General features: G+C 49.2%; 1 protein-coding gene across 3 annotated transcripts in view; it reads right to left on the bottom strand.

The window, feature by feature from the left end:
- Window positions 1-26,398, bottom strand: part of LOC137309207 (arf-GAP with GTPase, ANK repeat and PH domain-containing protein 3-like) — an 862,346-nt gene that overhangs the window by 224,851 nt on the left and 611,097 nt on the right. For all 3 annotated transcript variants that reach the window (XM_067977476.1, XM_067977484.1, XM_067977468.1), the window contains exon 11: window positions 16,934-17,102. In XM_067977476.1, the coding sequence (XP_067833577.1) occupies window positions 16,934-17,102 (169 nt within the window). The remainder of the gene's footprint in view (window positions 1-16,933; window positions 17,103-26,398) is intronic.

The raw sequence follows: 26,398 nt of genomic DNA on the forward strand, positions 1-26,398 counted from the left end.
GATCCCATACGCCTCCGCCCGACCCCACCCCATATCCGGATTTGGATTTAGAAACTCCAAGAGTCTGTCCTACGTCTTATTTCTCTTTCTGTTGTGCCTCCCCACTGATTACACACTCTACTCTGTGTGAGTTTTGACATTTAGTTCTTCTCCGATTCAGCTTCTCCCGTCCAAATGATGGCCCAGCCCCTCTCTGACCCAATGCTCGTCCCTTCCGTCCATACCTCCAGCCTCAATGGTTTCATTCTTTTCTCCGCACCCCCCTGTTATAATTCTGTGAGGCTGCAGTAGCCGCTCAGTTAGTTAAGGAGTTTTCTCCCAAATTGCCATCAGCCAGCCGGAGGTTTTCGTCAGGGATTCATGAGCCGCAGAACTCCTTAGACCTCACGTTGTGTTAACACCATTATACACATCGTGGGATAATGAGGCGTTACTGCTAATGCCTTCAACTGCTCCTTTTCCATGTAATTCACGGCCTTTCTACCACACCAAGTCATAACTTGCTTAAAACACATCGGGAGCCTCTGGTGAAGAATCTTTGCTCTGTGTAATACCGATCTGCACAGGTCATCTGCTTCACTTGCCTCAGTCACCCTGCTGAGGCACCAAGTCCACTTTAATCTTAAACAATATCTTTGGAGCGGCCAATTCCTGCAGCAAGATCCTGTCACAGTCTGGCTGACTGAGACTAAGAGCAATGGGGCTGTGCTGGCCAGGGCAGGGCTGGGCAGGGCAGGGCTAGCCAGGGCAGGGCAGGGCTAGGCAGGGCAGGGCAGGACTGGGAAGGGCTGGCCAGGGCACGGCAGGGCTAGCCAGGGCAGGGCAGGGCTAGCCAGGGCAGGGCAGGGCTAGCCAGGGCACGGCAGGGCTAGCCAGGGCAGGGCAGGGCTAGCCAGGGCACGGCAGGGCTAGCCAGGGCAGGGCAGGGCTAGCCAGGGCAGGGCAGGGCTAGCCAGGGCAGGGCAGGGCTAGGCTAGCCAGGGCACGACAGGGCTAGCCAGGGCATGGCAGGGCAGGGCTAGCCAGGGCAGGGCTGGGCAGGGCTGGACTGGGCAGGGCAGGGCAGGGCTGGACTGGGCAGGGCAGGGCAGGGCTGGACTGGGCAGGGCTGGACTGGGCAGGGCAGGGCAGGGCAGGGCTGGACTGGGCAGGGCTGGACTGGGCAGGGCGGGGCTAGCCAGGGCAGGGCAGGGTTAGCCAGGGCAGGGCAGGGCAGGGCTGGACTGGGCAGGGCAGGGCTGGACTGGGCAGGGCAGGGCAGGGCAGGGCAGGGCAGGGCAGGACTGGACTGGGCAGGGCTGGGCTGGACTGGGCAGGGCTGGACTGGGCAGGGCTGGACTGGGCAGGGCTGGACTGGGCAGGGCTGGAGCAAATAGCTTCCATGCCTTGCATTCTGTGACCGTGCACGGGTCACATTACACACTGCGCCTGCACTGCATCAACACTGAGTTGGCAGCCAATTCCCCTATTGTCAATTTTCTCCCCTTCTCCAACCAATTCCCAGAAGAGCAGCAATTAACAAACCAATAAGATGTTGAACTACACAGAGCCAACACAATAGAGTATAGGTCAGAGGCGGTCACAATCAAACTGTACAGTTTGGCCCACCTTGAGCACTGTGTCCAGTTCTGGTCAGACCCACCTTGAGCACTGTGTCCAGTTCTGGTCAGTCCCACCTTGAGCACTGTGTCCAGTTCTGGTCAGTCCCACCTTGAGCACTGTGTTCAGTTCTGGTCAGTTCCACCTTGAGCACTCTGTCCAGTTCCGGTCAGTCCCACCTTGAGCACTGTGTCCAGTTCTGGTCAGTTCCACCTTGAGCACTGTGTCCAGTTCTGGTCAGTTCCACCTTGAGCACTGTGTCCAGTTCTGGTCAGTCCCACCTTGAGCACTGTGTCCAGTTCTGATCAGTCCCACCTTGAGCACTGTGTCCAGTTCTGGTCAGTCCCACCTTGAGCACTGTGTCCAGTTCTGGTCACCGAGATACAAGGGAAATGTTCAACCACAGGAGGCAGAGCAGAGAAGAGCCACGATGCTGGTCCCCAGGGTCAGGGTCTGAGTTATGGGGAAAGACTGGAGAAACCGGGGCTTCTAGCTGGAGAGGAGGCGTCTGAGAGATGATCTTAGAACGAGATGAAAGATAGTAAATGTTTCGGAAAAGGTCAATCTGGAACACTATTTTAAATTAAATGGTGGGAGCAGGACCAAAAGACTCATGTTCAAACTAATGAAAGGAAGCTCTGGGACTGATATCAGGAGGTTCTTCTTCATGCAGACAGTGATCAACACTTAGAACGGACTCTGGGCAGAGTGGTGGAGGCAAAAATTAAGAAATAGCAATGGGGGAAGTGCTGGGTTGTTCCGGATGGATGAGTTTAGATGGGCCAAATGGCCTCCCTCCTCTGTCACGATCTTGTGAACATGAATGGGTTGGAAATTTACATTAAACAGCAACAAACAAAAATTAACTTGCACATACAGCATCTAATCGCATCACTCAGAAACATCCCAAAGCACTTCAAATACTGCAAATTGCTCTGAAATCACTGCAGCCAAACACAGCAGCTATATTGCACACAGCAAGATCCCACAAACAGCAATGGGACAAATGACCAGTTAATCTGTTTTGGATGGTGTTGGTTGAGAGAGAGCTGTGCTCTGAGTGGGTGCGTTACTGTTCCACTAACATTAAAGCCGACTCTGCTACAAATGGGATAGTTGAGGCAGCTCTCAAATATAAATAGCACAGAACTTTCATAGCTTATCCTGTCAGCTCTGTAATGTGACTGCCTGCCAGTTCCTACTCCTATTGTCCACACACATCTTATCTGCAGCAACCACTGCCTGTCACACTGAATGTCAGCGAAAATTTTCACATCAAAAGAGATTTTAATCTGTACAGTCAACATGATATAAAATCAATGGCACAGATTTAACCTCTGACACTAGGTTTTCAGTGTTTATTGACTCATTGTGCCATTGACTGAATTGCCATCACACTCTCCAATGTTCACACTGCTACTGATTCCCAACAGTAACAAACAAAACCCACTCAGGCGGCTAGAGATATGGAGCAGAGTCCAAAGTCTTCACTTTTCACCCTGGATTTTATTCTCAAACATGGTTCAGACGCCCTGCAGATGGAAAGCAAATGGAGGAAAGAGGGACATGTTCGTTTTGACAGAGGTCCACTGGGTAATTCTTTAAAATAAATCTTCAGATGTAGTCCTGACCATCCAGACAGATCCACACTCACACCATCGGAGAGCAGTCGGTGAAATCACCCTCCATCCAGACAGATCCACACTCACACCATCGGAGAGCAGTCGGTGAAATCACCCTCCATCCAGACAGATCCACACTCACACCATCGGAGAGCAGTCGGTGAAATCACCCTCCATCCAGACAGATCCACACTCACACCATCGGAGAGCAGTCGGTGAAATCACCCTCCATCCAGACAGATCCACACTCACACCATCGGAGAGCAGTCGGTGAAATCACCCTCCATCCAGACAGATCCACACTCACACCATCGGAGAGCAGTCGGTGAAATCACCCTCCATCCAGACAGATCCACACTCACACCATCGGAGAGCAGTCGGTGAAATCACCCTCCATCCAGACAGATCCACACTCACACCATCTGAGAGCAGTCGGTGAAATCACCCTCCATCCAGACAGATCCACACTCACACCATCGGAGAGCAGTCGGTGAAATCACCCTCCATCCAGACAGATCCACACTCACACCATCGGAGAGCAGTCGGTGAAATCACCCTCCATCCAGACAGATCCACACTCACACCATCGGAGAGCAGTCGGTGAAATCACCCTCCATCCAGACAGATCCACACTCACACCATCGGAGAGCAGTCGGTGAAATCACCCTCCATCCAGACAGATCCACACTCACACCATCGGAGAGCAGTCGGTGAAATCACCCACCATCCAGACAGATCCACACTCACACCATCGGAGAGCAGTCGGTGAAATCACCCTCCATCCAGACAGATCCACACTCACACCATCGGAGAGCAGTCGGTGAAATCACCCACCATCCAGACAGATCCACACTCACACCATCGGAGAGCAGTCGGTGAAATCACCCTCCATCCAGACAGATCCACACTCACACCATCGGAGAGCAGTCGGTGAAATCACCCTCCATCCAGACAGATCCACACTCACACCATCGGAGAGCAGTCGGTGAAATCACCCTCCATCCAGACAGATCCACACTCACACCATCGGAGAGCAGTCGGTGAAATCACCCACCATCCAGACAGATCCACACTCACACCATCGGAGAGCAGTCGGTGAAATCACCCTCCATCCAGACAGATCCACACTCACACCATCGGAGAGCAGTCGGTGAAATCACCCTCCATCCAGACAGATCCACACTCACACCATCGGAGAGCAGTCGGTGAAATCACCCTCCATCCAGACAGATCCACACTCACACCATCGGAGAGCAGTCGGTGAAATCACCCTCCATCCAGACAGATCCACACTCACACCATCTGGGAGCAGTCGGTGAAATCACCCTCCATCCAGACAGATCCACACTCACACCATCGGAGAGCAGTCGGTGAAATCACCCTCCATCCAGACAGATCCACACTCACACCATCGGAGAGCAGTCGGTGAAATCACCCTCCATCCAGACAGATCCACACTCACACCATCGGAGAGCAGTCGGTGAAATCACCCTCCATCCAGACAGATCCACACTCACACCATCGGAGAGCAGTCGGTGAAATCACCCACCTACTTTGAGCAGTTTGGTCCAGATGAGTAGAAGAGCAGACATGGTAAATCAGGAAAAAATGGACAGGTGACACCAAACTTGGGTTTAAAACTGGGTAAATTATAGGAAGCCTGGTGGGGGAGGGATACCACAGTATTAACAGATCAGGAAACGAGGAGTGATAAATCTTGATTCAGCACAGTGAGTATACAGGGAGCATGAAGCGTAGGGAGGACGGGAATAGTTTTATGTCCCATTCAGGAGTGCAAGAGAGCTGTTTGAAAAACATCCCAAGCTACAGAAGTAATAAAGACTAGAACAGACTCAGGCTTTGTAGAAAGTTAACAATGACTCCATGCACAGTCCATGGCGATCATTGGACACAGGAGGCCTGGAGCAACAGGTGAAGGGTGGGCTGGAAGGGTCGGAAGGCCCCTCTCCTCTGTATATGAGATCTTTGTGAAACGTCCAAGACACAAATGACCAGCAATGAGGGTAGGAGCAAGTTCTTACCGTCCATCTCACCTCCAAAAGACCATAGGAATAATTCACTTTACTCTATGAAAATGAGAGATCCTGCAATCCGAGCTGGATTTGGGTAGATACACGAACTGATTCAGACATGGCTTTAGCAAGACAGAGCCTTGCAAGCTGTTGCTCAAATGAGATCTGACACCGACCAGTACACAGAAGCCAATCGCGCCCAATGATTTGTCGTCTTCAATTTCTGCTTCCAGTTCCCTTCAATCTTCTCGTATCACAAGGGACATCTGAGAGGAGGTCCCAATGGGAATAGCCATAGAACCCGAAGAAGATTTACTGTGTTTATGCTTCTACAACCGGCGTTGCAAACATTTACCTGACCATCAGCAAAGAGACGGCCTCACTGCATGGAAACCAGTGCTCAGGTCCTTTACCTACACTTAATCTCAATGTTTCTAATTGGAATTTGAGCAATGTGTTGTCACAGAGGTGCGTCAGGCAGAGATCAGAGTCCAACCCAGTCCAATCCGACTCTTCCCCTCACTCCCCGTACCCGTTAATATCCTACACAGTCTAATCCCACTCTCCCCCTCACTCCCCGTACCCTTTAATATCCCACCCTGTCTAATCCCACTCTCCCCCTCACTCCCCGTACCCTTTAATATCCCACCCAGTCTAATCCCACTCTCCCCTCACTCCCCGTACCCTTTAATATCCCACCCAGTCTAATCCCACTCTCCCCTCACTCCCCGTACCTTTTAATAGCCCACCCAGTCTAATCCCACTCTCCCCCTCACTCCCCGTACCCTTTAATATCCCACCCAGTCTAATCCCACTCTCCCCTCACTCCCCGTACCTTTTAATAGCCCACCCAGTCTAATCCCACTCTCCCCCTCACTCCCCGTACCCTTTAATATCCCACCCACTCTAATTCCACTCTCCCCCCTCACTCCCCGTACCCTTTAATATCCCACCCAGTCTAATCCCACTCTTCCCCTCACTCCCCGTACCCTTTAATATCCCACCCAGTCTAATCCCACTCTCCCCCTCACTCCCCGTACCCTTTAATATCCCACCCAGTCTAATCCCACTCTCCTGCTCACTCCCCGTACCCTTTAATATCCCACCCAGTCTAAATTCACTCTCCCCCTCACTCCCCGTACCCTTTAATATCCCACCCAGTCTAATCCCACTCTCCCCCTCACTCCCCGTACCCTTTAATATCCCACCCAGTCTAATCCCACTCTCCCCCTCACTCCCCGTACCCTTTAATATCCCACCCAGTCTAATCCCACTCTCCCCCTCACTCCCCGTACCCTTTAATATCCCACCCAGTCTAATCCCACTCTCCCCCTCACTCCCCGTACCCTTTAATATCCCACCCAGTCTAATCCCACTCTCCCCCTCACTCCCCGTACCCTTTAATATCCCACCCAGTCTAATCCCACTCTCCCCCCTCACTCCCCGTACCCTTTAATATCCCACCCAGTCTAATCCCACTCTCCCCCTCACTCCCCGTACCCTTTAATATCCCACCCAGTCTAATCCCACTCTCCCCCTCACTCCCCATACCCTTTAATATCCCACCCAGTCTAAGCCCACTCTCCCCCTCACTCCCCATACCCTTTAATATCCCACCCAGTCCAATCCCACTCTCCCGCTCACTCACCATACCATTTAATATCCCACCCAGTCTAATCCCGATCTCCCCTCACTCCCCGTACCCTTTAATATCCCACCCAGTCTAATCCCACTCTCCCCCTCAATCCCCGTACCCTTTAATATCCCACCCAGTCTCATCCCACTCTCCCCCTCACTCCCCGTACCCTTTAATATCCCACCCAGTCTAATCCCACTCTCCCCCTCACTCCCCATACCATTTAATATCCCACCCAGTCTAATCCCACTCTCCCCCTCACTCCCCGTACCCTTTAATATCCCACCCAGTCTAATCCCACTATCCCCCTCACTCCCCATACCATTTAATATCCCACCCAGTCTAATCCCGCTCTCCCCTCACTCCCCGTACCCTTTAATATCCTACCCAGTCTATTCCCACTCTCCCCCTCACTCCCCGTACCCTTTAATATCCCACCCAGTCTAATCCCACTATCCCCCTCACTACCCATACCCTTTAATATCCCACGCAGTCTAATCCCACTCTCCCCCTCACTCCCCGTACCCATTTATATCCCACCCACTCTAATTCCACTCTCCCCCCTCACTCCCCGTACCCTTTAATATCCCACCCAGTCTCATCCCACTCTCCCCCTCACTCCCCATACCCTTTAATATCCCACCCAGTCTAATCCCGATCTCCCCTCACTCCCCGTACCATTTAATATCCCACCCAGTCTAATCCCACTCTCCCCCTCAATCCCCGTACCCTTTAATATCCCACCCAGTCTAATCCCACTCTCCCCCTCAATCCCCGTACCCTTTAATATCCCACCCAGTCTCATCCCACTCTCCCCCTCACTCCCCGTACCCTTTAATATCCCACCCAGTCTAATCCCGATCTCCCCTCACTCCCCGTACCCTTTAATATCCCACCCAGTCTAATCCCACTCTCCCCCTCAATCCCCGTACCCTTTAATATCCCACCCAGTCTCATCCCACTCTCCCCCTCACTCCCCGTACCCTTTAATCTCCCACCCAGTCTAATCCCACTCTCCCCCTCACTCCCCGTACCCTTTAATATCCCACCCAGTCTAATCCCACTCTCCCCCTCACTCCCCATACCCTTTAATATCCCACCCAGTCTAATCCCACTCTCCCCCTCACTCCCCGTACCCTTTAATATCCCACCCAGTCTAATCCCACTATCCCCCTCACTCCCCATACCATTTAATATCCCACCCAGTCTAATCCCGCTCTCCCCTCACTCCCCGTACCCTTTAATATCCTACCCAGTCTATTCCCACTCTCCCCCTCACTCCCCGTACCCTTTAATATCCCACCCAGTCTAATCCCACTCTCCCCCTCACTCCCCGTACCCTTTAATATCCCACCCAGTCTAATCCCACTCTCCCCCTCACTCCCCGTACCCTTTAATATCCCACCCAGTCTAATCCCACTCTCCCCCTCACTCCTCGTACCCTTTAATATCCCACCCAGTCTAATCCCACTCTCCCCCTCACTCCCCGTACCCTTTAATATCCCACCCAGTCTAATCCCACTCTCCCCCTCACTCCCCGTACCCTTTAATATCCCACCCAGTCAAATCCCACTCTCCCCTCACTCCCCGTACCCTTTAATATCCCACCCAGTCCAATCCCACTCTTCCCCTCACTCCCCGTACCCTTTAATATCCCACCCAGTCTAATCCCACTCTCCCCCTCACTCCCCATACCCTTTAATATCCCACCCAGTCTAATCCCACTCTCCTGCTCACTCCCCATACCCTTTAATATCCCACCCAATCTAAACTCACTCTCCCCCTCACTCCCCGTACCCTTTAATATCCCACCCAGTCTAATCCCACTCTCCCCCTCACTCCCCGTACACTTTAATATCCCACCCAGTCTAATCCCGATCTCCCCTCACTCCCCGTACCCTTTAATATCCTACCCAGTCTAATCCCACTCTCCCCCTCACTCCCCGTACCCATTAATATCCCACCCACTCTAATTCCACTCTCCCCCCTCACTCCCCGTACCCTTTAATATCCCACCCAGTCTCATCCCACTCTCCCCCTCACTCCCCGTACCCGTTAATATCCCACCCAGTCTAATCCCACTCTCCCCCTCACTCCCCGTACCCTTTAATATCCCACCCAGTCTAATCCCACTCTCCCCCTCACTCCCGGTACCCTTTAATATCCCACCCAGTCTAATCCCACTCTCCCCCTCACTCCCCATACCCATTAATATCCCACCCAGTCAAATCCCACTCTCCCCTCACTCCCCGTACCCTTTAATATCCTACCCAGTCTAATCCCACTCTCCCCCTCACTCCCCGTACCCTTTAATATCCCACCCTGTCTAATCCCACTCTCCCCCTCACTCCCCGTACCCTTGAATATCCCACCCAGTCCAATCCCACTCTCCCGCTCACTCACCATACCATTCAATATCCCACCCAGTCTAATCCCACTCTCCCCTCACTCCCCGTACCCTTTAATATCCTACCCAGTCTAATCCCACTCTCCCCCTCACTCCCCGTACCCTTTAATATCCCACCCAGTCTAATCCCGATCTCCCCTCACTCCCCATACCCTTTAATATCCCACGCAGTCTAATCCCACTCTCCCCCTCACTCCCCGTACCCTTTAATATCCCACCCAGTCTAATCCCACTCTCCCCCTCACTCCCCGTACCCATTTATATCCCACCCACTCTAATTCCACTCTCCCCCCTCACTCCCCGTACCCTTTAATATCCCACCCAGTCTCATCCCACTCTTCCCCGTCACTCCCCGTACCCTTTAATATCCCACCCAGTCTAATCCCACTCTCCCCCTCACTCCCGGTACCCTTTAATATCCCACCCAGTCTAATCCCACTCTCCCCCTCACTCCCCATACCCTTTAATATCCCACCCAGTCTAATCCCACTCTCCGCCTCACTCCCCGTACCCTTTAAAATCCCACCCTGTCTAATCCCACTCTCCTCCTCCCTCCCCGTACCCTTTAATATCCCACCCAGTCTAAACTCACTCTCCCCCTCACTCCCCGTACCCTTTAATATCCCACCCAGTCGAATCCCACTCTCTCCCTCACTCCCCATACCCTTTAATATCCCACCCAGTCTAATCCCACTCTCCCCCTCACTCCTCGTACCCTTTAATATCCCACCCAGTCTCGTCCCACTCTCCTGCTCACTCCCCGTCCCTTTAATATCCCACCCAGTCTTATCCCACTCTCCCCCTCACTCCCCGTACCCTTTAATATCCCACCCAGTCTAATCCCACTCTCCCCTCACTCCCCGTACCCTTTAATATCCTACCCAGTCTAATCCCACTCTCCCCCTCACTCCCCGTACCCTTTAATATCCCACCCAGTCTAATCCCACTCTCCCCTCACTCCCCATACCCTTTAATATCCCACCCTGTCTAATCCCACTCTCCCGCTCAATCACCGTATCTTTTAATATTCTACCCAATCTAATCCCACTCTCCCGCTCAGTCACCAAATCTTTTAATATTCTACCCAGTCTAATCTCACTCTCTCGCTCACTCCCCGTACCCTTTAACATCCCATCCAGGGAGGCTAAATGTCGAAGTGAATTCCACAGCGTCACAACTCTCTCTGTGTGAAGACGTTTCTCCTACCCTCTGTTCTAAATCTCTTATATTTAATCTTGTAACTCTGGCCCTTCATTCGAGACCCTCCATCACTGGAAACAGTCTCCTTTATCTACCCTGTCACATGGCCCCGTAATCTGCGTTCTTCTAACGAGAAACGCCCCAATATTCGATATTGTAGTTAGCAGTTAAACTTCACAATCACACTGCAGACCTACCACGAGCAATGCCACAGGAGGTTCATATATTATCTTCAAAAATTTAAACTGAGCTAGGAACAGCATCGAATGAAATTTATGCACCAGCTGCCCTCTGCAGATTGATTTTCAAATTTATAAAACAGAAACTCTGATAATGTACAGGTGTCAGCTTGGCTCGGTTGATAGGACTTTTGTTTCTGAGTCAGAAGCCCCATTCCAAAACTTGAATTTATAATCCAGGGTAACAATACAATACAGTACTGAGAGAGCGTGGAAATTTCGGAGGTACTGTCGTTTGGATGAAACATCTGAAAACTCAGATGCGTGTGAAAGACCCCGCAACATTATTTGAAGATCCGGCAGTTCTCCTGGTGCCCCGGCTAATGCTGCTCGACACAGATTAGCTGGTCAATCATCTCCTTGCTGTTTGTGGGATTGTGCAGTGCAAAATGACTGCTCCACTGCCTGAATAATCGGCACAACAATCAGAGTAATTGACAGTATATGAAGCTCTTTGAGAAGTTGCTGACAGATGTGAGAAAGAGCTGGATAAACACCGGAGATGGGACGTGATGTGAGAGGGAGCTGGATAAACACCGGAGATGGGACGTGATGTGAGAGGGAGCTGGATAAACACCGGAGATGTGACAGGATGTGAGAGGGAGCTGGATAAACACCGGAGATGTGACAGGATGTGAGAGGGAGCTGGATAAACACCGGAGATGTGACAGGATGTGAGAGGGAGCTGGATAAACACCGGAGATGTGACAGGATGTGAGAGGGAGCTGGATAAACACCGGAGATGTGACAGGATGTGAGAGGGAGCTGGATAAACACCGGAGATGTGACAGGATGTGAGAGGGAGCTGGATAAACACCGGAGATGTGATGTGATGTGAGGGGGAACTGGATAAACACCGGAGATGGGATGTGATGTGAGAGGGAGCTGGATAAACACCGGAGATGTGACAGGATGTGAGAAGGAGCTGGATAAACACCGGAGATGTGACAGGATGTGAGAGGGAGCTGGATAAACACCGGAGATGGGACGTGATGTGAGAGGCAGCTGGATAAACACCGGAGATGTGACAGGATGTGAGAGGGAGCTGGATAAACACCTGAGATGTGACAGGATGTGAGAAGGAGCTGGATAAACACCGGAGATGTGACAGGATGTGAAAGGGAGCTGGATAAACACCGGAGATGTGACAGGATGTGAGAGGGAACTGGATAAACACCGGAGATGTGACAGGATGTGAGAAGGAGCTGGATAAACACCGGAGATGTGACAGGATGTGAAAGGGAGCTGGATAAACACCGGAGATGTGACAGGATGTGAGAAGGAGCTGGATAAACACCGGAGATGGGACGTGATGTGAGAGGGAACTGGATAAACACCGGAGATGTGATGGGATGTGAGAGGGAGCTGGATAAACACCGGAGATGTGACGGGATGTGAGAGGGAACTGGATAAACACCGGAGATGTGACAGGATGTGAGAGGGAACTGGATAAACACCGGAGATGTGATGGGATGTGAGAGGGAGCTGGATAAACACCGGAGATGTGATGGGATGTGAGAGGGAGCTGGATAAACACCGGAGATGTGACAGGATGTGAGAGGGAGCTGGATAAACACCGGAGATGTGACGGGATGTGAGAGGGAACTGGATAAACACCGGAGATGTGACAGGATGTGAGAGGGAACTGGATAAACACCGGAGATGTGACAGGATGTGAGAGGGAACTGGATAAACACCGGAGATGTGACGGGATGTGAGAGGGAACTGGATAAACACCGGAGATGTGACAGGATGTGAGAGGGAACTGGATAAACACCTCTTTTCTGCATATCTGACATCAAGTTGTGAATGAGGCGGAACTTGCTCCAACTGAACGGCAGGAGAACAGACTCCATCTTATTCAGCTCCTGCCGAAATCACGGATGTTCCTATGTCCCGTACTCTCGCCTCCAACTCCATTCCCCACCGAGGCTGCTAACTCGGGATGAATACGATTGGACACAGCTTTAATGTCCTGTCAAACCCTGATGTTCAAACCTCAAAACTACTCCATCTCCACCCACCTCATCCCGACTGAAACCCTGAACCATGATTTAGTTCCCTCAAGACTGGACTTCTCCACTTCCCTCCCCTGCCTCCCGAACTTCACCCCACACTATTCCAACCAGTCTAAACCTCTTGCATCTGTCCCACACCAACACCAACACCCACCGGTGATAGTTTAACACCGGCACTAACCCATTCATTTTAAACAGTTAATGCTGCCGTTATTGTAACCTGCTCAACTCCAGCAGTGTTAGGGGACAGTGAACAAACTGCCAGTGCAGGTAAAACACACAGAGTAAATCTTTGATGGGCATCGAGTGGTAAATGCTTGCATGCTTGGGCTGGCAATGGGCTGGCCACAGGAAGGGTTAATTAGATTGCCATACAAGAATCCAAATATGCTAGAAAGATGAGGCATTAACCGTTAGGAAAAATCTTCCTAGTCACATCTCTCTGATGGATCACCCACTCCCCTCCTACACAAACTATATTTGTTCTAAAGGTTAATTGTTTGTGAGCTCTGATTTGAAAACAGAGTCTCCTGTGCACCATTCTCATCTCCTTCCCTTCCTCCATCCTAATTAACCTTTCTGGGTATTCATGTCTGAATCTGTCCCCCTCCAACTTCAGCAAAGTCCGGTGGGACCAGGACTGAGCTGCCGAGACATGAAGCGTACAGGCCGCTCGCTCCGCTAAACACATTCGGCACAAGCTGATAATTACCTCCAACGCTCTTGCAAGCAACTGCAAGACCTATTGCAACAGTGACTGTGACTGGAACAGGGCAGGTGCCAACTACAGCTCCACTTATACACCATGGCAACATTCTCCCAACAGGACATTGGACCACACCTCCTCAGTGTGCGGTGTGTTACTGCCCACTCGCACACACCCCTAATGCACCTCACAGTGGTACAATCCACTCGCACACACCCCTAATGCACCTCACTGTGGTACAATCCACTCGCACACACCCCTAATGCACCTCACAGTGGTACAATCCGCTCGCACACACCCCTAATGCACCTCACTGTGGTACAATCCGCTCGCACACACCCCTAATGCACCTCACTGTGGTACAATCCGCTCGCGCACACCCCTAATGCACCTCACTGTGGTACAATCCCCTCGCGCACACCCCTAATGCACCTCACAGTGGTACAATCCACTCGCACACCCCCCTAATGCACCTCACTGTGGTACAATCCGCTCGCACACCCCCCTAATGCACCTCACTGTGGTACAATCCACTCGCACACCCCCCTAATGCACCTCACTGTGGTACAATCCACTCGCACACCCCCCTAATGCACCTCACTGTGGTACAATCCACTCGCACACCCCCCTAATGCACCTCACTGTGGTACAATCCACTCGCACACCCCCCTAATGCACCTCACAGTGGTACAATCCACTCGCACACACCCCTAATGCACCTCACTGTGGTACAATCCACTCGCACACACCCCTAATGCACCTCACAGTGGTACAATCCACTCGCACACACCCCTAATGCACCTCACTGTGGTACAATCCACTCGCACACACCCCTAATGCACCTCACTGTGGTACAATCCACTCGCACACACCACTAATGCACCTCACAGTGGTACAATCCACTCGCACACACCCCTAATGCACCTCACTGTGGTACAATCCACTCGCACACACCACTAATGCACCTCACTGTGGTACAATCCACTCGCACACACCCCTAATGCACCTCACAGTGGTACAATCCACTCGCACACACCCCTAATGCACCTCACTGTGGTACAATCCACTCGCACACACCCCTAATGCACCTCACTGTGGTACAATCCACTCGCACACACCCCTAATGCACCTCACAGTGGTACAATCCACTCGCACACACCCCTAATGCACCTCACTGTGGTACAATCCACTCGCACACACCCCTAATGCACCTCACTGTGGTACAATCCACTCGCACACACCCCTAATGCACCTCACTGTGGTACAATCCACTCGCACACACCCCTAATGCACCTCACTGTGGTACAATCCACTCGCACACACCCCTAATGCACCTCACTGTGGTACAATCCACTCGCACACACCCCTAATGCACCTCACAGTGGTACAATCCACTCGCACACACCCCTAATGCACCTCACTGTGGTACAATCCACTCGCACACACCCCTAATGCACCTCACTGTGGTACAATCCACTCGCACACACCCCTAATGCACCTCACTGTGGTACAATCCACTCGCACACACCCCTAATGCACCTCACTGTGGTATTGTTTGGATCTCTGTGAATAGAGGCTTGGAAGCAACTGAAGACCAGGCTCCAGTATTCCATCCTTCACCACCGGGCGATCCAGTTTTTAACACCAGTGCCTCCCAACACACGTTCATTCACTGACCATCTCGTTACCAAATCCGTTTGCTGCAAGTGTAAAACACGACTGTTCTGAAGCCAGTTTATACATCACAACAACTGAAGCACCAAGTGGCACATCACTGAATTTCAAACCACGAGTCCCCAGGAGCGCTCTGGAGAAAACATCATTAATTGATGGTACATTAATAACCACTTGGATCTAACCCAGTGATCCCGGAACTAATTCATACATTTCATTTTACTGATAGAAAAATGACGTAAAAACATGAGAACCAAAAAAAGCCAACTTTAAAAATAACCAAACATCGAAGTAAGATCTAACAGGCTGTCACATGGATTCTCCGAAAATCCAGCACACTGCTGTAGGCTGGTACATCCGTCACATCAGTACCTTCAACATGGGTAGGGTATTCACGGGTTAGGGCTCGGGTTCTGGGGTCTGCTCTGTTGATGATGTATAATTGACTGAAAACCTCAATAAACAACAATGCCTCCTCCCCCTGATAAAGACACCAGGCCCACTCCCCTGACCGGGGACAACAGGTCACCTCCCCACCCTGATAAAGACACCAGGCCCACTCCCCTGACCGGGGACAACAGGTCACCTCCCCACCCTGATAAAGACACCAGGCCCACTCCCCTGACCGGGGACAGCAGGTCACCTCCCCACCCTGATAAAGACACCAGGCCCACTCCCCTGACCGGGGACAGCAGGTCACCTCCCCACCCTGATAAAGACACCAGGCCCACTCCCCTGACCGGGGACAGCAGGTCACCTCCCCACCCTGATAAAGACACCAGGCCCACTCCCCTGACCGGGGACAACAGGTCACCTCCCCACCCTGATAAAGACACCAGGCCCACTCCCCTGACCGGGGACAGCAGGTCACCTCCCCACCCTGATAAAGACACCAGGCCCACTCCCCTGACCGGGGACAGCAGGTCACCTCCTGACCCTGAGGTGTCCCTGGTTGGGTTTCCCGGTGAAGCCAACAGTGGCATCATGTGACAGCATATCTCACTGTCGTGACTTCCACTGAAATTGAATGGGAGGGGCATCCAGTTTTGCGAGCTGAACAATCTGACATCGACAATCTGAACACAAGGACTTTTAGGAGATCACAACAGGGAGATCCCATCCAGAAGGTAAACAGCTCCCAACCAGAACTGTATTACATTGGGAGTCTGGCAGCAGAACGGCCTGTAGTGGAAGAGGAGCAGAAGAGCTGCCCCAAGTACTCTGTTCCACACAGTCTCATTATTCACTGCGTTAGATGGTGAACTATGCCAAATCACACCAGTCAGTACACATCAGCCGCACGACAATCCACTTTGCACACCAAAGAATCCTCACGCCTGCCCTCCTCCCCCAATCACTAATGTCCCTACCTCAATGATCACCTATGAATTACACAGAATATACAGCACAGAACAGGCCATTGGGCCCAAAGGGTCCATGCCGGTGTTTATGTTCCACACGAGCCTCCTCCCTCCCCTCTTTATCTCACCCTATCAGGATCCCCTTCGATTGATCTGACTTATGCGCCTGATTTTCAAACAGGGACAATCCCCATTTTCATTTCATTCCAACCGAAGATTCACCAGATCCTCATCCGGCACTTGACCCATCGCTGATCTTCTACCTGCGTCCTCAGCAACTAAGCACACGCTCCAACCCGCACTGGCCTTAAACCGGCACCAAACTCACACCAGCACCGACACCAGTGCCGATCCAAAGCTCACCACAGTCACCAAGGGGAAGTGCACCCCAGGCCATGGAGTGCGCAGCCAGCACAGGGGAAAGACATTGCCACTTACCCTGACTGCCAGCTAGCTGCAGGTTACTCCTGTCCTTGGTGAGGCCGTTGGTCTTGGGACTAGCGCTCGGAGCGTTCCCGGCTGTCGCCCGCGGTGGCCTCTTCCCCGGGACCTTCACCGTTGTCCGCAGCAGGTCAATTTCCTTGCCGTGCACGTTCTGCATGTAATCCTAACGGGCAGCAGAGAAAGAGCATTAGCAGCTGCTACTGTCCCTGAGGACACAGTATAAACATTCAGGCACATAGCTGAGCAATGACGCTGGCACCGGGTAACAGCACTTTAAGATAAAAAGTAACACGAAGTAAGTCAGGCTTGTTTTCACTGAAAAAGAGGGAACTTTGAGACGACGAATTGAAGTTTCCAAGACTATGGAGAGAATCAACAGAACTGATCCGGACAAATTGTTCCCTCTGGTCAACGCTCGAATCCCAGGGACACGAGTTAAAAGTGAGGAAGTTGGGAGTAAGAAGGGAATTCAGGGGGACTTCACCCAAACAGCAATCAAGTTATGAAATAGGTTATCACAGAAGCGACAGTATAAATGGGATCAAGGGACAATTACACACATTTCCAGAGAGAAGGAACTGCAGGATATAGTGAGAAAGCGAGTAGGTGGGGTTGAGTGATACGGTGGGAAGATGGGTAGGTGGGATTGGGAGATACGGCGAGGAGGTGGGTCGGTGGGATTGAGGGATATCATAGAATCAAAGAGTTGTTACAGCACGGAAGGAGGCCATTTGGCCCGTCAAGCCCATGCCGGCTCTCTGCAAGAGCAATCCACTTAGTCCCACTCCCCCGCTCTTTCCCCATTGCCCTGCAAGTTTTTTTCCCTTCAACTACTTATCCAGTTCCCTTTTGAAGGCCATGATTGAATCTGCCTCCACCATCCCCTCGGGCAGTGCATTCCAGATCATAACCACTCACTGTGTAAAAAGGTTTTTCCTCATGTCGCCTTTGGTTCTTTTGCCAATCACCTTAAATCTATGTACAATGGTTCTTGACCCCTTCGCCAATGGGAACAGTTTCTCTCTAGGTAGTAAGGGATTTCAACTACCCTGATATTAATTGGGATACAAACTGTGAATGGTATAGAGGATGCAGAATTCTTAAATTGTATACTGACAATTTTTTTAGCCAGTATATAGCAAGCCCAACGAAGTGGGGGGGGGGGGCAGTTCTGGATTTAGTTCTAGGAAATGAAGAGGGGCAGGTGGAAGGAGTATTAGTGGGAAAGTATTTTGGTGTTAGTGATCATAATTCAGTTAGTTTTAGCACAGTTATGGAAAAGGACAAAGACAGAGCAGGAGTTAAGTTAAGGTTTTCAAATAGGGAAAGGCCAATTTTAATAAACTGAGAAGTGATTGAGCAGAAGTAAACTGGAAACAGCTACTTGAAGGTAAATCAGTGTCAGAGCAGTGGGAGACATTCGAAGGGGTGATTCAAGGGGTTCAGAGTAAACATGGTCCCACAAAGAAAACGGGAGGGGCTGCCAAATCTAAAGACCCCTGGATGACAAGGAGCATTCAGGATAAGATAAGGCAAGAAAAGAAAGCCAATGATAGACACCGGGAACTGAATACTATGGAAAGCTTAGAGGAGTATACAAAGTGCAGGGTGAAGTTAAAAAGGAAATTAGGAATGCAAAGAGAGGGCATGAAAAAATATTAGCAAGTAAAATCGAAGAAAACCCAAAGATGTTTTATAAATACATTAAGAGCAAGAGGATAACTAAGGAAAGAGAAGGGCCTATTAGAGACCAAAAAGGTAACGTGTGTGTGGAGGTGGAAGATGTTGTTATGGTTCTTAATGAATACTTTGCGTCTGTCTTCACAAAGGAGACGGATGATGCAGAGATTGTAGTTAAGGAGGAGGACTGTGAAATATTGGATGAGATAAACACAGTGAGAGGAAGTATTAAGGGGATTAGCATCTTTGACACTGGATAAATCACCAGGCCCGGATGAAATGTATCCCAGGCTGATAAAAGAAGCCAGGGAGGAAATAGCAGAGGCTTTAACAATCATTTTCCAAACTTCACTGGATACAGGCGTAGTGCCGGAGGATTGGAGGACTGCTAACGTTGTACCGTTGTTTAAAAAGGGAGTGAGGGACAGACCGAGTAATTGCAGGCCAGTCAGTCTAACCTCGGTGGTGGGCAAATTATTGGAATCAATTCTGAGGGATAGGATAAACTGTCACTTAGAAAGGCACGGAGTAATCAAGGACAGTCAGCACGGATTTGTTAAGGGGAGGTCATGTCAGACGAACTTGATTGAATTTTTCGAGGAGGTGACAAGGACAATCGATGAGGGTAGCACAATTGATATAGTCTACATGGATTTTAGCAAAGCTTTTCACATGGTCCCACATGGCAGATTGGTCAAAAAAGTAAAAGCCCATGGGATCCAAGGGAATGTGGCAAATTGGATCCAAAATTGGCTCAGTGGCAGGAAGCAAAGGGTAATGGTCGACGGGTGTTTTTGTGACTGGTATCAATGGACTGGTCAGATGGGCAAAAAAGTGGCAAATGGAGTTCAATCCAGAGAAGTGTGAGGTAATGCATTTGGGGAAAGCAAACAAGGCAAGGGAATACACAATAAATGGGAGGATACTGAGAGGTGTAGAGGAAGTGAGGGACCTTGGAGTGCATGTCCACAGATCCCTGAAGGTAGCAGGACAGGTAGATAAGGTGGTTAAGAAGGCATATGGAATACTTTCCTCTATTAGCCGATGCACAGAATATAAGAGCAGGGAGGTTATGCTGGAACTGTATAAAACACTAGTTAGGTCACAGCTTGAGTACTGTGTACAGTTCTGGTCACCACATTACAGGAAGGATGTAATTGCACCAGAGAGGGTACAGAGGAGATTTATGAGGATGTTGCCAGGATGATGACAGATTGGATAGGCTGGGGTTGTTTTCCTTGAAACAAAGGAGGCTGAGGGGAGATTTGATTGAGGTGTATAAAATTATGAGGAGTCTAGATAGAGTGGATAGGAAAGACCTATTTCCCTTAGTGGAGGGGTCAATAACCAGGGGGCATGGATTTAAAGTGATTGGTGGAAGGATTAGAGGGGAAATGAGGAAAATCTTTTTCACCCAGAGGGCGGTGGGGTCTGGAACTCACTGCCTGAGAGGGTGGGAAAGGCAGAAACCCTCAACTCATTTTTAAAAATCCCTGGATGTGCACATGAAGAGCCGTGACCTGCAGGGCTACGGACCAAATGCGGGAAAGTGGGATTAGGCTGGGTGGCTCGTTTCTCAGCCGGCACGGACACGATGGGCCGAATGGCCTCCTTCTGTGCCGTAAATTTTCTATGATTTTATGAAAACCGAGAGCAAGCCTGCCCCTTTAAAACACAATTAACACTCGGGAGCGGAGTGCAAATTAAAAGGAAAAATTCAGAATCAGCAGATTGTAGCGACTGTCCATCGGAATTAGGCGCCAACATACTCCCTTTATTACATGCCATAAAGCACTAATTTCTTCACAAGCCACCTCGCTAATTACACAGCCAGCGCACTCATTTTATTTTATTACTCGAATTAACAGGAAGTTCAAACCGTGTAAAGCTATTAAGATGTGTGATTAAGCCACATTCAATTAGTTTCTACAAACAATTTAATTGATGTTGCAGATAGGAATTAACAGAAGGTGAACGTGTGAATTACTCGGCTGTCGGAGAACGATTCAGCCCCCATCGGCCCCGCGTGAACAATCTCAGGGAAAACACAATCTCTTATTTCAAGCTACTTATAATTAGAATACGCAGCAATCTCACGTTTCAGGGACACTCACCTCCTCTTTATTTTGTTAGGGAGGCAATAATAGCGAAAAAAAAATTGCAATACCATGGGTTAGTGAGAAAGAGAATGATAACATGAGACTGAGAGGCATCTCACTCTCTAACCAGTATTCAGTTGTGAATACTGGTGAGGGAGAGGGTTCCTCTGGGGAGTGCAGCCAGAGCCAAGTCCACAGCACCACGGGTGGCTCAGCTGTACAGAGGGGGAGGAGAAAGGTCAGGAGAGCAATACTGATAGGGGATTCTATCGTTAGGGGAACCGACAGGCATTTCTACGGCCACAGACGTGATTCCAGGATGGCTTGTTACCTCCCTGGTGCCAGGATCAAGGAAATCACTGAGCGGCTGCAGAACATTTGGGGTGGGAGGGTGAACAGCCAGAGGTACCAACGTCATATGTAGAAAGAGGGATGAGGTCATGCAGGCAGATTTTAAGGAGTTAGGAAAGAGATTAAGAAGCAGGACCTCAAAGGGAGTAACCTCCAGATTACTGCTGGTGCCACGTGCAAGTGAGTATAGAAATAGGAGGATAGGGCAGATGAATGCATGGCTGGAGAGATGGTGCAGGAGGGAGGGCTGTAGATTCCTGGGCCATTGGGACCAGTTCTGGGGAAGGTGGGACCTGTACAGGACGGACGGGTTGCATCTCAACGGAGCATCTCGCGGGGAGGTTCGCTAGTGCTGTGAGGGGGGTTAAACTAATTTGGCAGGGGGGTGGGCACCAGGATGTAGCATTGGAAAGGAGAAACAAGGGGCATAAAGGATTGGGAGAGACAGATAGAACTAGAGTAAAATAGTACAGTATTAGGTGGGATCAGATTAAGAGAAAGTACAAGAAAGTCCAAGATTGGTTTACAGTGCATGTGTGTAAACGCACGAAGCGTGGTAAACAAGGTTGGTGAGCTGCAGGTGCAAATAGTCACATGGGAATATGATGTCATGGCGATAACGGAGACCTGGCTCAAAAAAGGGCAGGATTGGGTACTAAATATTCCTGGATACCAGGTGTTCAGGAAAGATAGGGAAGGAAAGAAAGGAGGGGGGAGGGTGGTAGTATTGATTAAGGAGAATATTGCAGTGCTGGAGAGAGAGAGGATGTCCTGGAGGGGTCAAGGACATAATCTATTTGGTTAGAGTTAAGGAACAGTAGAGGTGCCATTACACTACTGGGTGTATTCTATAGGCCACCAACTAGTGGGAAGGATATAGAAGAGCAAATCTGCAAGGAAATTACAGAGAAGTGCAAGAGCCATAGAGCAGTGATAACTGGGGGACTCCAACTATCCAAATATAGACTGGGATAACAATAATAAAAAAGGCAAAGAGGGGGAGGAATTTTTGAAATGTGTTCAGGAGAACTTTCTTAACCAGTATATTTCCGGCCCAACGAAGGAAGGAGGCATTGCTGGATTTGGTTCTGGGGAACTGCGGGCCAAGTGGAGCAAGTGTTAGTGGGGGAGCATTTAGGGAACAGCGATCATAATATCATAAGGTTTAGAATAGCTATGGAAAAAGCACACGGATCACTTTAAAGTAAAAATAATCAATTTGAGAAGGGCCAATTTCAATGGGATGGGAACAGATCTGGCCCGGGTAAATTGGAATCAAAGGTTGGCAGGCAAAACTGTAATTGAACAGCGGGCAGCCTTTAAAGACGAGATGGTTCGGGTACAGTCTAGGTACATTCCCACGAGGGAGAAAGGTAGGGCAACTAAAGCCAGAGCTCCCTGGATCACAAAAGAGATAGTGAGTAAGATGAAACAGAAAAAAGGGGGCTATGACAGATGTCAGGTTGATAACACAAGTGAGAACCAGGCAGAATATAGAAAGTTCGGAGTGGAAGTGAAAAAGGAAATTAGAGGGGCAAAGAGAGAGTATGAGAATAGACTGGCGTCCAACATAAAAGAGAATCCAAAAGTCTTCTACAGGCATGTAAACAGTAAACGGGTAGTAAGAGGAGGGCTGGGGCTGATTAGGGCCCATAAAGGAGATCTACTAATGGTGGCAGAGGGGATGGCTGAGGTGCTAAATGAGTACTTTGCATCTGTCTTTATCAAGGAAGAAGATGCTGCCAGAGTCTCAGTAAAGAAGGATATAGTTGAGATACTGGATGGGCTAAAAATTGATGAAGAAGAGGTATTAGAAAGGCTAGCTATAGTTAATGTAGATAAGTCACCCGGTCCGGATGGAATGCATCCTAAGTTGCTGAGGGAAGTAAGGGGAAATTGTGGAGGTACTGGCCATAATCTTCCAAACATCCAGAGGACTGGAGAATTGCAAATGTTACACCCTTATTCAAAAAAGGGTGTAAGGATAAACCCAGCAACCACAGGCCAGTCAGTTTAACCTCGGTGGGGGGGAAACTTTTAGAAACGATAATCTGGGACAGAATTAATAGTCACTTGGACGAGTGTGGATTGATTAGGGAAAGCCAGCACGGATTTGTTAAAGGCAAATCGTGTTTAACGAACCTGATTGAGTTTTTTGATGAGGTAACAGAGAGAGTCGATGAGGGCAATGCGGTGGATGTGGTGTATATGGACTTTCAAAAGGCGTTTGATAAAGTGCCGCACGGTGGGCTTATCATGAAGCATGCAGCCCATCGTGCCTGTGCCGGCTCTTTAAAACAGTTATCCAATTAGTCCCATTGCCATGCTCTTTCCCTAAACCCCTGTAAATTCTTTCCTTCAAGTATTTATCCAAATCCCTTTTGAAAGTTACTACTGAATCTGCTTTCAGGCAGTGCATTCCAGATCATTACAACTTGCTGCGTAAAAAAATGTTTCCTGATGTGCATCTGGCTCTTTTGCCAATCACATTAAATCTGTGTCCTCTGGTTACCGACCCGTCTGCCGCTGAAAACAGTTTCTTCTTATTTACTCCATCAAAACCGTTCATGATTTTGAATACTTCTATCAAATCTCCCCTTAACTTTCTCTGTTCTGAGGAGAACAATCCCAGCTTCTCCAGTCTATCCAAATAACTGAAGTCCCTCATCCCTGACACCATTCTAGTAAATCTCCTCTGCACCCTCTCTAAGCCCTTGACATCCTTCCTAAAGTGCGGTGCCCAGAATTGAACACAATACTCCAGCTGGGGCCTAACCAGTGTTTTATAAAGGTTTAGCATAACTTCTTTTCTTTTCCATTCTATGCCTCTATTAATAAAGCCCTTAAACCATATCATGTTGTGATCGCTATTGCCCAAGTGTTCCCCTAAGCTAATTTCTCTGATCTGTTCTGATTCATTTCCCATTGTTAGATCCAGTGGTGGTTCCTCTCTTGTTGGGGTTTTTCACATTCGAGGGGCCGTGTGGCCTACTCCTGCTCCTATTTCTTATGTTCTTATAATAGGTAAGAAAGGAGCCCTGCACACATTGTAAAATCTCCACTCCCTGTACCCCATTACCTACCTCTTGGCAGTTTATTTGGGGGTAATTAAAATCTCCCATCATTATTATTCTATGTCCTTTACTCATTTCCCGTATTTGCTGACATATTTCTTCCTCCATCTCCTTTCCACTATTAGGTGGTCTGTAGTAGACCCCTATTAGCCTGATGGATCCCTTATCTTTTATTTCAATGCATACGCATTCTGTTTCTATCCTTCTATTAGTTATGTCCCTTTTTTCGACTGCCATTACATTATCTCTAATTAGTACAGCTACTCCACTCCCCCCTTCTTCCTTCCCTATCCTTTCTGATTATGCAATATTTAGTTGCCATCGCTCTCATGAGGGGTCACGAACTGAAACGTAAACTGTGCTTCTTTCTCCACAGATGCTGCCTGACTTGCTGAGTATTTCTAACATTTTCTGTTATAATTTTAATTGCCAGTCGTGTTCTTTATGTAACCATGTTTCAGATACTCCTGCGACATCTGGTTCCTCACTACGGATTATTGCCTCCAGTTCCCCTGTTTTAATTTGGACGCTGTGTACATTACTGTACAGGCAGTTTAATTAGTCTTCAACACTTGTTCTTTTACTTTATTTTCAACAGTCCTTTTATGCTTCAGTTTTACAACTGTATTTGCTCCCGAGCCGAAGATGTTATCTTTATTCCTAAACCTGGTCTGTACTTTACACTCACCTCCGGTTTCTTTTAACTTCACACTTTTGTTATTGCTACCAGATCCCTCCCTCGACAGTGAGATCTGTGAATCAGATTGAGTGTCTGTGAATCACAGTGTGAATGTCTGTGAATCAGATTGAGTGTCTGTGAATCAGAGTGTGAGTGTCTGTGAATCAGAGTGTGAGTGTCTGTGAATCAGATTGAGTGTCTGTGAATGAGAGTGTGAATGTCTGTGAATCAGATTGAGTGTCTGTGAATCAGATTGAGTGTCTGTGAATGAGAGTGTGAATGTCTGTGAATCAGAGTCCGAGCGTCTTCAAGAACAAGTGAAAGGGGAAAGCGTAGAGCAGCAGAAAGAAAGTGTACTTTAGACACTACAGATAAATATTGATGAACGACTCAGATGAAGGCATAGAAAGTCTCACATCTAAGTTTGCCGATGACACAAAGATTGGTGGCATTGTAAGCAGTGGAGATGAAAACATAAAATTACAAAGCGATATTGATAGATTAGGTGAATGGGCAAAACTGTGGCAAATGGAATTCAATGTAGACAAATGTGAGGTCATCCACTTCGGATCAAAAAAGGATAGAACTTTCTAAATGGTAAAAAGTTAAAAACAGTGGATGTCCCAAGGGACTTAGGGGTTCAGGGACATAGATCATTGAAGTGTCATGAACAGGTGCAGAAAATAATCAATAAGGCAAATGGAATGCTGGCCTTTATATCTAGAGGACTGGAGTACAAGGGGGCAGAAGTTATGCTGCAGCGATACAAAACCCTGGTTAGACCACACCTGGAGTACTGTGAGCAGTTCTGGGCACCGCACCTTCGGAAGGACATATTGGTCTTGGAGGGAGTGCAGCGTAGGTTTACTAGAATGATACCCGGACTTCAAGGGTTAAGTTACGAGGAGAGATTACACAAATTGGGGTTGTATTCTCTCGAGTTTCGAAGGTTAAGGGGTGATCTGATCGAAGTTTATAAGATATTAAGGGGAACGGATAGGGTGGATAGAGAGAAACTATTTCCGCTGGTTGGGGATTCTAGGAGTAGGGGGCACAGTCTAAAAACTAGAGCCAGACCTTTCAGGAGTGAGATTAGAAAACATTTCTACACACAAAGGGTGGTAGAAGTTTGGAACTCTCTTCCGCAAACAGCAATTGATACTAGCTCAATTGCTAAATTTAAATCTGAGATAGATAGCTTTTTGGCAACCAAAGGTATTAAGGGATATGGGCCAAAGGCAGGTATATGGAGTTAGATCACAGATCAGCCACGATCTTATCAAATGGCGGAGAGGGCTCGAGGGGCTGAATGGCCTACTCCTGTTCCGATGTTCCTATGTCTGTGAATCAGAGTGTGAGCATCTGAGAATCAGAGAGTGAGCGTCTGAGAATCAGAGAGTGAGCGTCTGAGAATCAGAGAGTGAGCGTCTGTGAATAAGAGTCTGAGCGTCTGTGAATCTGAGTCTGAGTGTTTGTGAATCAGAGTGTGAGTTTCTTTTTTTTAATTCGTTCATGCGATGCAGGCGTCGCTGGCGAGGCCAGCATTTATTGCCCATCCCTAATTGCCCTTGAGAAG

The sequence above is a fragment of the Heptranchias perlo genome, chromosome 3 (genome assembly GCF_035084215.1).
Source record: "Heptranchias perlo isolate sHepPer1 chromosome 3, sHepPer1.hap1, whole genome shotgun sequence".
Taxonomy (NCBI): Eukaryota; Metazoa; Chordata; class Chondrichthyes; order Hexanchiformes; family Hexanchidae; genus Heptranchias; species Heptranchias perlo.